This window comes from Lithobates pipiens, unplaced genomic scaffold (assembly GCF_037356315.1).
Source record: "Lithobates pipiens isolate NorthernLeopardFrog02 unplaced genomic scaffold, aLitPip1_a1.2 Scaffold_23, whole genome shotgun sequence".
In the NCBI taxonomy this organism is placed as follows: domain Eukaryota; kingdom Metazoa; phylum Chordata; class Amphibia; order Anura; family Ranidae; genus Lithobates; species Lithobates pipiens.
The window spans coordinates 309,316,207-309,330,095 of record NW_027507785.1 but is presented as its reverse complement, the minus strand read 5'-3'; the positions used below and the strand labels follow the sequence as shown (position 1 = coordinate 309,330,095).

The window sequence follows — 13,889 nt, the reverse complement described above, 5'->3', positions numbered from 1 at the left end:
ACAGTGGCTATAGTTTGATAATTACCTTATTTATCAGTGTATAACACGCACTTATTTCCCCTTAAAATCAGGGGGAAATTGTGGGTGCATGTTATACGCCAATCCCCCGCCGATTATGAGTTCTCTGGGCTTTTCTGCTGTTCTCGGAGGCTTTCGGCTATTTTCGGCCGATCTCTGGGCCTTTCAGCTATTTTCGGCGGCTTTCGGAAAGAACGGCCGAAAATAGTCGAAAGGCCCCGAGAGCTACCGAGCGCCGCCGAGATACACAGGAAATGCGCTCTGTATCTCAGTGGCGCCATTTTTAAACGGCAAGCCGGCAAGACACTGACAAGGCTGCAAATGACTGGCAAGGCTGCAATGGACACTGACCAGGCTGCATTGATGGGCATTTAAATTTAAGTTTTTTTTCCCTTAAACTACCCTCCTAAAAAAAAATTCTGTAAAATTCCCTCCCAAACTTGGAGTTGTTGTGAATTCATGAAGAAATACATTTAATATTCGCTGGCCGAGATGAGGGATTTCAGTATTTTATTGAACTGTGACCTCTTGGAGACCTTTAAAGCAAAGTACAAGATCTCGCAGGTTTTTTTTTTTTCCAAATGTTGAAAGGATTAGTTCTTGTTAAACTTTTACAAAACCTGTGTTTAAAAAAGAAACTCGCTGAAACAATGGTATCTTCTGTCACCAAATAAAAAGCTGTTTACTTATTTTGTTGGTTAGAGTGAGAAGGCCAAACTTGCATAAGTATTTATCACATGGAAATAACCCTTAACTAGAGAACCCCATTGTACGTAAGTAAAAGACTATTTGGACAATATACAACCGTGCAAATAGCTGACGCCTCATCCAAAAACATATTGAAGGACACAGCTAACCCATTTAATCATTTATTGGAAGCTCAGAGTTCATCCCAAAACATGCTGTAAGATTCATCTACCAGTATCATCTATATTTTTCTAAGCCATTCAATTTATACATAGGTCACAACTGAGATTATAAATTTAGTATCTAATGATCTAAAGAACTTTGTCATAAAGAATTATATATGAAAGTGTGATTATAAGTAGAAGTGTTTTAGCAACAAATTAGTATTATGAAAAACATATAATCATGATTATAATTGTATAAGAATTTAACCTATGTTTAGATAAACAAATATTGATTGGATACCCAAATTATACATGGATCCATATAGATAATAATTGTATGTGATATTGTTTGTGATATATCTAACCTGTGTCCTTTCTAAACGGACTAAAGATTAACAGATATACATTGATATACATATATATCAACAATTTATGCAAGTGATTATTGAAATTTATGTTAAAGAGTATTCTACATTATGCCATAATTCTTGAACACTTATATATTAATATATTCGTTAGAACATATAAATAACGAACACATATTACAGAATTAGAAAAATATTCACTTAAAGAAATAAAACACCCAACATAGGTGAGACACCTGGTGGTGGAAGGTGCTATTACCTTAAAATCACGAGACTCCCGGGAAAGCTAACCATTAAGTCTGTCGGCCAATGAGGGGGGAACACATACCCTCTGGGCAGAACTTAGTATAATTTTATAATCCTTTTGTTGAAGAGGATATTTAAGAAACTAGAAAGATGGAGAAAAAGAAGGAAGCTCGGAGGAGAGCTGGGGGGAGAGAGTCAGGGGGAAGCTTAGGGACCCCCCCTGAGAAGGGACACTGGAAGACATGCATGAATACACATTTTACATTCATGAAGATCCCTGCTCCTTGGAATGTTGAAGCCACGGCAGCCATCTTAAAATTCCTGGTAACTAATACTCCACACTAATAGCCATATTGGAAATGGGTAAATATATGTTTATCATCTATTTTATGTTCTCTTAAATATTGATGTTTTTGAATATCCTATTATTGAAATACTTCTCCCGAATCAATAACCGCCTTTTAGATTTTTCTCTAAATTAAATTTTTCTTACATTTCTTTTTGCATAGATGCCAATTTTATTGACAAACAAATGTCTAATTTATTTCACATTGTTAACCACTTACTTACCTGCAGTATAGTAACGGTTGGATGTGTGAAATACAGACATTCTGTTTAATTGTCAATTATCAAAAGGTTATTGATTCTACCGAGAAATGATAATGGTGATAATTGTGTCCAAGGTACTACTACGCCCAGTTTGAGGGTGTTCACAGAAATTGTCAAAATGATCAAGTAATGTAATCTGTATTTTAATATTTCATGTAAATGTTTGTTTTCTGTCAACCAATAAATGTAGCTATTTTGTATGATCACTCGTCTCCGTGAATAAGTTTCACATATATAGACTGTGTCATATAGACTGATTCTGCATCTTAAAAATATCTTCGTTAAAAATTACTTAGGAAATATTGTGCGGGAAAAATGTCCTTAAAAGCACAACAGAGTGTGTGTCATACGCCGATAAATATGGTACTTATTATAATGGACTAAATGAAAAGAAGTATCAGAGTGGGAGAGTTTACTTCCTCTTTAACCGCTTCACCCCCGCCCTAAAGCCGAAATATGGCTGCAGAGCGGACGCTAACTGCCGGGAGGCCGTTCCTGAACGGCCTCCTGTTTACTTCCGCAATGCGCTCTCCCGCAAGCGCGCATCGGGGAAGTTCTGTGCTGGCCGTGTGCCTCGGACACAGCCAGTCACAGATCGCTGTAAACGGCCAATTACAGCGGCCGTTTACAGCGTGATCGGCGTGTCCAATGTGAGATGATCTCATATGTAAACATATGAGACCATCTCTCAGGGCCGCTCTCCCTCCTCACACAGACAGTGTGTGGGAAGGGAGAGATCAACGGCTGCAGCGGCCGTAAGTTTAAAAAAAAAAAAAAAAGCGCCATCCTCCCCCCAGTGCCACCTGCCCCCAGTGCCACCTGTTAGTGCTATCTGTTCCCAGTGCCACTTGTTAGTGCTATCTGTCCCCAGTGCCACCTGTTGTCAGTGCCATTTGTCCCCAGTGCCATCTGTCATCAGTGCCACGTATAAGTGCCATCTGTCATCAGTGCCACATATTAGTGCCATCTGTCATCAGTGCCACATATTAGTGCCATCTGTCATCAGTGCCATGTATCAGTGCCATTTGTCATCAGTGCCACCTGTCAGTGTCACGTGCCATCTGTTGTCAGTGTCACGCGTCATCAATGCCACTTATCAGTGCCATCTGTCTTCAGTGTCACGTGTCATCGGTGCCACGTATTAGTGCCATCTGTCACTGGTGCCTCGTATTAGTGCCACGTATTAGTGCCATCTGTCATCAGTGCCACATATTAGTGCCACGTGTCATCAGAGCCACGTGTCATCAGTGCCACGTATTAGTGCCACGTGTCACGTATAAGTGTCATCAGTGCCACGTATAAGTGCCACGTGTCATTGTCCTGGTGCCCCAGGGCCTTCAAAAGTGTAATAGGTAGTCAACAAGTTAGATGTGTAATTTATGCTCCTAGAACATGTGAAGGCGCTCCCTGCATGTTGGGCCTCTCTATGTGGCCGGGCTGTGAAAAAGTCCCACACATGTGGTATCGTAATACTCAGGAGGAGTAGCAGAATTTTTTTGGGGGTGTCATTTGTGGTATACACATGCCATGTGAGAGAAATAACCTATTACAATGACAATTTTGTGGAAAAAAATAAATCTTAATTTTGAAAAGAGTTGTGGGAAAAAATGACAACATCAAAAAGCTCACCATGCCTCTTACTAAATACCTTGGAATGTCTACTTTCCAAAAAGGGGTCATTTGGGGGGTATTTGTACTTTCCTGACTTGTTCGGGTCACAAGAAGCGAGATAGGCCACCAGTACATCAGATGTGATCAATTTTGTGCAATTCGCACCACAGCTTGTAGACTCTCTAACTTTCACAAAGACCAAATAATATCCACTAATTTTGGTTATTTTTACCAAAGATATGTAGCAATATAAATTGTGGCCAAAATTTATGAAGAAAAATTAATAATTTGCATAATTTTGTCACAGAAACAAAGAAATATGCTTTTTTTTTTCAAAATTTTCGGTCTTTTTTCATTTATAGCGCAAAAAATAAAAACCCCAGAGGTGATCAAATACCACCAAAAGAAAGCTCTATTTGTGGGAAAAAAAGGACAAAAAATTTATTTGGGTACAGTGTTGCATGACTGAGTAATTGTCATTCAAAGTGTGAGAGCACCGAAAGCTGAAAATTGGTCTGGGCAGGAAGGGTGTTTACTTGAGACCCGCGCTATAGCCGAATGACGGCTACAGCGCGGATCTCCTTTTCCGGGACTACGTCTATTGACGTAAGTCCCGTGCACGAGCGGCCTGCGCGCCCCCTGAGGGGCGCGCGCGGCGCGCTCTGTGATCGGCGAGTCTACGAGACTCGCCTGATCACCGATCCGTGCAAGGGGTCGATCCCGACCCCTTACCACGTGATCAGCTGTCAGCCAATGACAGCTGATCATGTGATATAACGGAGCCGGTAATCGGCTATTATTCCTCCTCGCGCTGTCAGCGCGAGGAGAAAAAAAAAAGCCGATCACCGGCGGCCGTGATCGGGACATCAGTCCCGATCACGGCCAGCCCTGCTAGTGACCACCTGCCCCCTGCCAGTGCCCACCTGCCCCCTTCCAGTGCCACATTAATAAAAAGTAAGTGCCCCCGTCAGTGCCACCCAGCAGTGCCCACAGTGCCACCCAGCAGTGCCCACAATCTGCCTTAACAAATGTGCTGCACCCCAGTGCCACATATCCGTGCCCATCAGTGTCATCTACCAGTGCCCAGCAGTGCCACCTATCAGAGCCACCTATCAGTGCCACCTATCAGTGCCACCTATCAGTGCCCATCAGTCCTATCTATCAGTGGTACCTATCAGTGCCCATCCGTGCCACCCATCCGTGCCATCTTATCTGTGCCCATCTTTGCCCATAAGTGCCGCCTTATCTGTGCCCATCGGTGCCGCCTTAACTATGCCTATCAGTGCCCACCAATGCAGCCCATCAGTGCCCACCAATGCAGCCCATCAGTGCCCACCAATGCAGCCCATCAGTGCCCACCAATGCAGCCCATCAGTGCCCACCAATGCAGCCCATCAGTGCCCACCAATGCAGCCCATCAGTGCCCACCAATGCAGCCCATCAGTGCCCACCAATGCAGCCCATCAGTGCCCACCAATGCAGCCCATCAGTGCCGCCTCATCAGCGCACTTCAATGAAGGAGAAAAATGACCTGTTTGCAAAATTTTATAACAAACTATTAAACATGATTTATTTTTTTTGCATTTTTTTTGTTTGTTTAGCAAAAAATAAAACTCAGAGCTGTAACTAAATACCACCAAAAGAAAGCTCTATTTGTGGGAAAAAAATGATAAAAATTTCATTTGGGTACAGTGTTGTATGCCCGCGCAATTGTCATTCAAAGTGCATCAGCGCTGAAAGCTGAAAATTGGTCTGGGACTGAGGAGGGTTTAAGTGCTCAGTAAACACGTGGTTAAGATAAAGTGGGGAAGCCAAAGAGGCTCACTGATTAGTACATCTGCCTTGCAACACTGGGGGGGGGGGGGGGTGTCTTAGTTCACGAGCTGCAGTTAACTGGTCTTCCAGACATTTTTTTTTTAAACGGACATAAAATTCAATAATTTACAGCGTACAGCTCCTTTAAATCCCAGTGGAAGGGATTGTCTCTAACTGGCCTGAATGTAAATGCTGCATTAACCCAGAAGTCTTTTCTCCTTCGTAATTTGTTTACCAAGAAGAAAAGCAACCTTTGCCATCATTTTGTGTCTGATCTCCATACTGTGTGCCCAAGAAGCCTTATGCAATTAAGAAATAACATCTATATCGGTTTATAAAAAGAGACCATCTTACTCTTCATGCGGCTGATCTCTGGAGGAAGGGTCTTCAGCTTGTTGTTGGACAAGTTTAGCCGGGTGAGGAAGGTGAGGGCACCAAGACAGCTGGAAACGCTCCTCAGGCTGTTATTGGAGAGGTCCTGCAATATTATTGCCATGTTAAAAGGGAACACTACAGCATTTACAGTAAGTGCTTATTTTTACATGAAAGAAACACTGGATTCAAATTTTGCTTTGTTTGTTTTTGTTCTAAATTTCGGAACCGGTCCACAAGTGCACATTTGTACATTATCCCTCTAGTGCAGGGGTAGGAAACCTCGGCCCTCCAGCTGTTTTGAAACTACAAATCCCATCATGCCTCTGCCTCCAGGAGTCATGCCTGTGATTGTCGGGGTCTTGCAATGTCTCATGGGACTTGTAGTTTCAAAACAGCTGGAGGGCCGAGGTTCCCTACCCCTGCTCTAGTGGGTGGTTGAATATCAGGCAGTGTAATCAATGTACCACAGAACTGCCGAGATTATTATTATTATTATTCAGGCTTTATATAGCGCCAGCAATTTACGCAGCGCTTTACAATATAAAGATTACAACGCAGGCGGAGCCACGCAAAGCTGCACTAAATAAAAACAAAAATAAAAAAACAGGATCTCCCAGTATGATGCACCCCACAATTCAGGTGGGAAGGAAGTACGGGCAGACTGGGGTGACTGTATGCTATAGTGCTTCATACTACACCCTAATTATGGTTGTAACATGAAACATAGACTTAAATGTGAATTGCTCCTTTAAAAGGAGAAGTTTTAAAGCTCTTTTGGCCATACTTCTGTGGGTCACAGGAGTGCACTTAATTCTGCACTCCTTTGACCCACATTCAGCAGACAACGGGTCAATTGCCGCTGTTGGCTGACGTCGCAGAGCCTCCCAGGCTTTGCAGAGATCCTGGCAATAAGGTTGGGATCCACCCAGATGCCTTACCAGCAGTTGGCTCATCCTCTCAGCACACCACTGAGAGCATGAGGCAGCCGCTCCCGCCCTCCTGCCCCCCGCCCCCCAGCCCGGGTACCCCAGTGAGCGCTGGAGGGGCAGAGCACAGACTGGTGACTGAAAGTCACAGCTCTGTGCTAGCAGTGGACCTGAGAACTGAGCAATCATCGACGTTTGAACACTCAGTTCTCAGTGTGAAGCTGGCAGGTTACAGATGCAGTATCAGATCGATTCTGCAGCCATCTGGGGTCCGCACTGCATAGGTTAACTGCTATTTTTCTATGGGAGAGGAGAGCGGAGATATACTTGCCTGATCCTCCCCACACAAGACCGGTCAGGCCCCCCCACTCTCCAGCAGTCTTGAATAGTGGACTATTCCTGGTCTATGGAGCCTACTCTGGGCGTGATAACATTAGGAACAGTCAACTATTCAAGACCACTGGGAGTCCACTGCTGTACCTAAGGGGAGCGCAATTTTCCAGAGGATCAAAGGATAGGGTGACCCATGCAGTAAAAGCACAGGCCCACTGCATGAAAAAAATAATTCAAATAAAAATTTTGCCCGGAGTTGGGCTTTAACTGACCACCTTTCTATCATTATAAACAGCTTACCAATTCCTCCAGAGCAGTCAGCTGTCCCATGGAGCCGGGAACCTCCTCCAATTGGTTGTGGTGAAGAAGAAGATTCTTGAGGTTCTGCAGCTGGGCCAGTTCTTCTGGAAGACTTTTCAACTTATTGTGACTTTGTTAGAAAGAAATACAGACAAGACAGATATAAAATAAAGAAAAAAAAAACTCAAATCTTTTTTAAAAGATTTAATACTATCTTGGAGCTCCGTTTTATCCCCCCCCCCCCCCCCCCCACCATATTGGTAAATTTTACAGTTGCGTTTTTATAGCTACCTTTTCTAAAGTCGTAAGGAGGTGGGTCACATGACTACGGAAAAGTCCTATTTATGTTCGCCTCTTCTCAGGTCTGGGTGATCCTCACTGATCTAGACAGCGGTGCCGACGTGGTGACATCAGTGGCGCTCTCTGCACCAGCACACTGTAAATGAAGGTAGCCGCGGTGCCACCCCTACATAGCGGGGCCACGATGCCTTTCACTCGCAATAGAATCTTCAAGTATAACTAAAGGAAACACTTTTTTTTTGGGATAGTGAAGAGGGATTAGAACCCCTGTCAGTTTTTATTGCAGTCTATGCCACCCTTAGAGAGATCCCCCCTCTGTATTTGTCCTGTTTACCATTATCACTGAAAGTGAAATAAAAAAAAAAAAATACCAAATTTTGGGTTGTCCCCAGAACAGAAATACAGGGGAAATCATCCAATGGGGACGCTAGTTCTGGTGACCTGTGCGGCCTCAAGGGATCGCCTGAAAATCTGCAGGGATTTCCTCTGATTTTCTATTTTGGTTATAGGACAGGAAGTGTAGGTAATCTCCCCAGTGGGTCGCAGATGGCAAAACCTGGCAGGGGTTATGACCCTCCCTTACAGAGGCAAAATGTTTTTGCTTGTAGTTCTACTTCAAGGTTTCGTAACCTGGAAGACTGAGGACATCTTGTGGCCAAGGAGAGGTACTGCAGGGGATAGCTTTAGATTAAATGTATGTATTGCAGAGCTGCTTTTTTTCTTCTTCTTAGGCCGCGTACACACGGGCGGATTGTCTGCCCAACTAAGTTCGTCAGACAATCCAACAGACAGTCCGTTCAAAATTTGAATGAACGGACTTGACCACACACGATGAGCAGACAGTCCGCTGAAAGCGTGCGTGATGACGTGTACAGCACGTACGACGGGACTAGAAAAACGGCGTCCTATACACTGCAATGCAACCTTTGGCCGTGTAAATCCTTTCTGAGCATGCGCCATACTTAGTCCGTCCAACTTGCCTACACACGAGCGGACTGTCCGCTGAAACCAAGTTTGGACGGACAAAACCAAGTTTGAACGGACTGTCTTACGGAAATTGTTCGTCAGACTGTCCGCTGAAAAAGTCCGCTGAAGCCCACACACAAGCGGATTGTCCGCTGAAACACGGTTCAGCGGACTAAGTTGGACAGACAATCCGCCCGTGTGTACGCGGCCTTACATGTCATAGGTATAAAGTTAGGTTTAAAAAAAAGTCCAATAAAAAGAATGAATAAATAAATTGAAATCCTATATACAGAACCCTATACCCACAGCTGATCCAGTGGAAGGCAAAAACTCTTTCTAATGCATGGTCCAATTTGCTCCAATGGGTTGAACTGATTAAAGAGGCGTTCTGCTGATTTTTAATTTTTTTTAAAGTCAACAGAAACAAATACTGCAGCTGCTGACTTTTAAAATAAGGACACATGCCTGTCCAGGGCGGCCACGATGTTGGCACCTGAAGCTGATCTATCCGTCGGCTGTCAGGTGCTGCCGTCGCCATCCTTCGTAAGGGAATCAGGAAATGAAGCCTTGCGGCTTCACTTCCTGGTTCACTGCTGCGCAATGCGCGACTCACGCTGCGCTATCCCACTGGTCCCTGCTGTTTTCTGAGACCCATGTGTCTCCCAGAAGACAGTGGGGGGGGGGGGGGAGTGTTGTGTATACCCGTGGGTGGCTCGGGTATCTATGCCCAGAAGTGGGAGCAAAATACCTGTATTAGACAGGTATCTGCTCTCCACTCCCCCCTGAAAGGTGTCAAATGTGACACCAGAGGGGGAGGGGGGACCAGAAAAGCATTTTTTGGTGGAACTCCGCTTTAACAAGAAATAAGGCCGTGTTCACACATGTGCATTCCTGTACACCAGTTCAGGTGCGATTCAGGTCTGAATTTTTACCTGAATTCGCACCTGAACCTAACCCAAAGACGCACCAGACCCCTTTTCATTGCAGACCACGGCCGTCTCCCGGACATGTGTGAACCAGCTCCATTGAAAGCCAGTCACACTCACATGTCATGCAAATTGGATGTGGGGAAAACCGTATCCAATTCGCATATGTGCGAACCCGGCCTTAACGTTTAGCCGCAGAGCCTTTAGAGCCATGTCACACTGTGGCAGGATCACCCTGGAGGGACACATGCAGCCAGTAAAACACTTACCTGCTGGCAGATGTCACTCTCTGATTGAAGAGGCAAGATGGCGCTCTCTTGGTTTGCAACACGTTCAAAAGCAAGGGAGCAAAGCTCCACTGCCGAAACCAGAGAGGGAGCAACACACAAAGTAGATATGTATATCCCCCCACCCTCCTTGCCTGCATTTCTAGCAAATTCTCACCAGCAACATGAATGCCAGTAGGATATGTCACTTGAACCCTGGGACATACAGCATATACAAGCCTCATCATGTCCCCCCCCCCGACAATACAGAAGCCTGCCTGTCTTCCTAAATAGGCGCAGATTGCTTTACAGAGGGGTAGCAAGCCCTGGTGCCTGTGTAACCCTAGCGCCTTAGATGGCAGCTGATGTTGCGAATACATACAAGGAGTTGCACCCCAAATAGAGTAGAGAGAGAAGACGGAGAGCCAGACCTAGAGAGAGAGAGAGAGGGGAGAAGAAATCAACATTTCAAGGGGTGAAAAAAAAAAAACTCCTTTCTCATGAACCTCCTCCAGACCTTTAGTGGAAAATATAAGTAAAATATACCAAGTCACTGGTCAACACACCAAGGATCTCCAGGTTGAGTCCAAACTATTTTTTAATGAAGTATGATCACATCACAAACAACAGAGTGCAATGTTTCAGGGTGATGCAGGACCCCAGACATGATGACCACGTCTAACAAAGGGGTCCTGCGTGGCTCCAAAACGTTGCACTCTGCTGTTTGTGATGTGATCATGTTTCAATAAAAAAAAAAATTGTTTGGACTCAACCTGAAGATCCATGATGTGCTGGCAAAGATCTACAGCCGTGGCCAAAAGTTTTGAGAATGACACAAATATTCATTTTCACAAAGTCTGCTGCCTCAGTTTTTATCATGGCAATTTGCATCTACTCCAGAATGTTATGAAGAGTGATCAGATGAATTGCAATGAATTGAAAAGTCCCTCTTTGCCATGAAAATGAACTTCATCCCATAAAAAATACATTTCCACTGAATTTGTGAAGAAGGCTTCAGGGCGCCCAAGAAAGTCCAGCAAGTGCCAGGACCGTCTCCTACAGTTGATTGAGCTGCGGGATCGGGGCACCACCTGTGCAGAGCTTGCTCAGGAATGGCAGCAGGTAGGTGTGAGTACATTGGCGCACACACAGTGAGGAGAAGACTTTTGGAGGATGGCCTGGTGTCAAGAAGGGTAACAAATCTGTCCGGCCATCTGAATCCCAACTTTTAGGCGTCCGACAGCAGGTGGGCGGCTTTGCCTTCATGATTTTCTGGGGCCAGACGGTCAACTCGCAGAAGCAGGGGTGCCTGCTACAGGCCCCCTCTGGACTTCTGGAGCGGTCTCCAGCTATGTAACTTCCTACGTCAGTGATCGCGAACTCCGGGTATCTCACGCCCGCTCACGGAACTAGAACGAATCTGCCACTGTGGAGAGCCAGTCCGTCACTGCCTCTCTCTAATCTACTCCTCCTTGATTCTACCAGCAGAAGAGTTTACACCCCCCCCCCCCCATTTCTCTCCAAGTGGGAAGCAGATCTGGGAGTCTGATTTACTGACAGAGGGAGAAGATCCTCCACTTTGCTCAGAAGTTCTCCATAGTTACCAGAGTTCAAGAGACCTGCTATAAGATCATGATCCGATGGTACAGAGTTCCTACTACCCTGCACCGCTTCTTCCTGCAGGTACCCAGTCTATGCTGGCGATGTGGCACAGAGGAGGGAACGGTGCTACATATCTTCTGGGATTGCCCCAAGATCAGACCCTTTTGGCTGGAGGTGACATGCACGATCAAGCACCTGACTAATGTTACACTGGAGGGGGGCCCTGGGTCTTGCTTATTGCACCACTCAAAGCGACCCATCAAGAAATACAAAGCCTCCCTTACCGTCCAGCTCTTAAAACGCAGCCATGACATGTATTCCCCTGTTTTGGAGATCGGAGATGCCGCCGGCGAATTCCCTGTGGTTTGCCAAGGTGAATCAACTAAGAAACATGGAGGATCTCACTGCTACAATGTACGGTAGGGAGGAGACCTTTCGGGAGACATGGAGACCATGGCAACACTACATTTACACTGACGCATACTTCCGAGAGGTTGCACAGCCTGGCTGATCCTTAGAGCTTAGTTTGCTTCCTAGTTGGGGGGCACCTCCTTCCTTTCTCTTCCACCACTCTACGTTGCTACACCTCCCCGAGTCGCATGACCTCTGGTGCCGCCCTGGTGGTCGATAGAGATAGAGAGATATATATATATATATATATATATATATATATATATATATCTCTCTCTCTATCTCTATCTCTCTATCTGCAGAGGCATTTCCAGATTGAACCTACCACAGGTTTGTCCTATAATCCAGAGCAAGGCATACTGGCCAAGAATTCCAAGCTATTGGACAGTATTCTCTCCTGTGGAGACCAAGCCCACTGAACTGTAGCCAGCCTCAAGTCTACTTAGACTGGCATCAGTGGGTATTATTTTCCAAATTTCTGAAAAAGAATATCAAGCCCCAATTTTTGCCCTGCAACACCCCAGAAACAGAGTCTTCCGGCAATGCAATGACTGGATCTGTAAGTTCCAGACAGAGAATGAACCTCTACTAAGACCTGGAGTAGTAGAGCTAGGGCTGTATGTAGAGAACGCGCTTTGGCCTAAACACAGCTTCCTCCTGTAGAAATATATCAAAGGAACCCCTGGAATTGATTGCTTCCTGAGCAAAGATTGAAGTGTCTTCAGCAAGACCAGTACTGGGGCTAGACGCTTTGAGAACCCTCCGAAGCTGTGATCAACCCAAAAAAACAAACGGCTTTCCACTGCCATTACAGAAATCTTTGATGGACCCAGAAGTCACATAATTAGATAAATGATGTCCACCTGTGTGCAATCTAAGTGTCACATGATCTGTCATTAGATATACACACCTTTATGAAAGGCCCCAGAGGCTGCAACACCTAAGCAAGAGGCACCACTAACCAAACACTGCCATGAAGACCAAGGAACTCTCCAAACAAGTAAGGGATAATGTTATACAAGTCAGGGTTAGGTTATAAAAAAAAAAACCCTAGTTAGACTTACCGGTAACGGTATTTCTACGAGTCTTTCAGGACAGCACCTGGAGAGAGCGCAGCTCCACCCACTTTCCCAGGAAACACTGCAGATCACTTTAAAGACCGGACACTTCCACCATGGCCTCAGTTGTTTATAGAGTACCTCCAGCCATGCTGAAATTAAATAAGCAGAACATAACAATAACACCACATTTTTCAAATACAATCTAGGGTGCTCCTCAGTAACCACCCGGTTAAGTTGAGTTGTACGATGTTCGGATGCTGAAGAGGTCCCTGGGTTAGGAGATTCCTTCGAAGCAGAAGAACCCAGTGGGGTCCCACCGCCATCCTCTGTATGTAGCAAACCATGACCTTTTGGGCCAAAAGGGGGCCACTAAAATTAGACTTGTGGATTCCCCCTGCAATTTCTTTAGAACCAAAGGGATTATTTGAAAAGGGGGGAAAGTGTAGCACAGGCGGAAATCCCACGGGTGTGCTAGGGCATCCAGTCCGCTTGCCTGATCTTGCCTGTTTAAAGAGAAGAAGGCCCTCACCTTGGTGTTGCTCCGGGACGCAAATAGATCTATCTGAGGCAGACCCCATCTCACTGTCAGATCCTGAAAAACTTTGGGGTTCAGACTCCATTCTGATTCCCAAACTTTTTCCCTGCTCAGAAAATCCGCTACAACATTCAGGTCCCCCTTAAGGTGTACTGCTGATATGGACCTCAGGTTGCCCTCTGCCCATGACAGAATCTGGCTGGCCAAGGATAGCAGCACCCTGCTTCTTGTAATATAGGATACAGCTGTGGCGTTGTCAGATAGGATCTGGATATGGAGCCCCTGAACCACTTCCTTGAAGGCCCATAGTCCGAGCAGAATGGCCCTGAGTTCCCTCCAATTGGAGGATCTCCTGGACTCCCTGACTGTCCAG

At 45.4% G+C, this 13,889-nt stretch overlaps 1 protein-coding gene across 2 annotated transcripts in view; it reads right to left on the bottom strand.

The window, feature by feature from the left end:
• Positions 1-13,889, bottom strand: part of LRRC40 (leucine rich repeat containing 40) — a 78,217-nt gene that overhangs the window by 52,313 nt on the left and 12,015 nt on the right. For both annotated transcript variants that reach the window (XM_077450488.1, XM_077450489.1), the window contains exons 4-5: positions 7,450-7,579; positions 5,870-5,993 (exon numbers count right to left, since the gene is read on the bottom strand). In XM_077450488.1, coding sequence (XP_077306614.1) covers positions 5,870-5,993; positions 7,450-7,579 — 254 coding nt within the window. The remainder of the gene's footprint in view (positions 1-5,869; positions 5,994-7,449; positions 7,580-13,889) is intronic.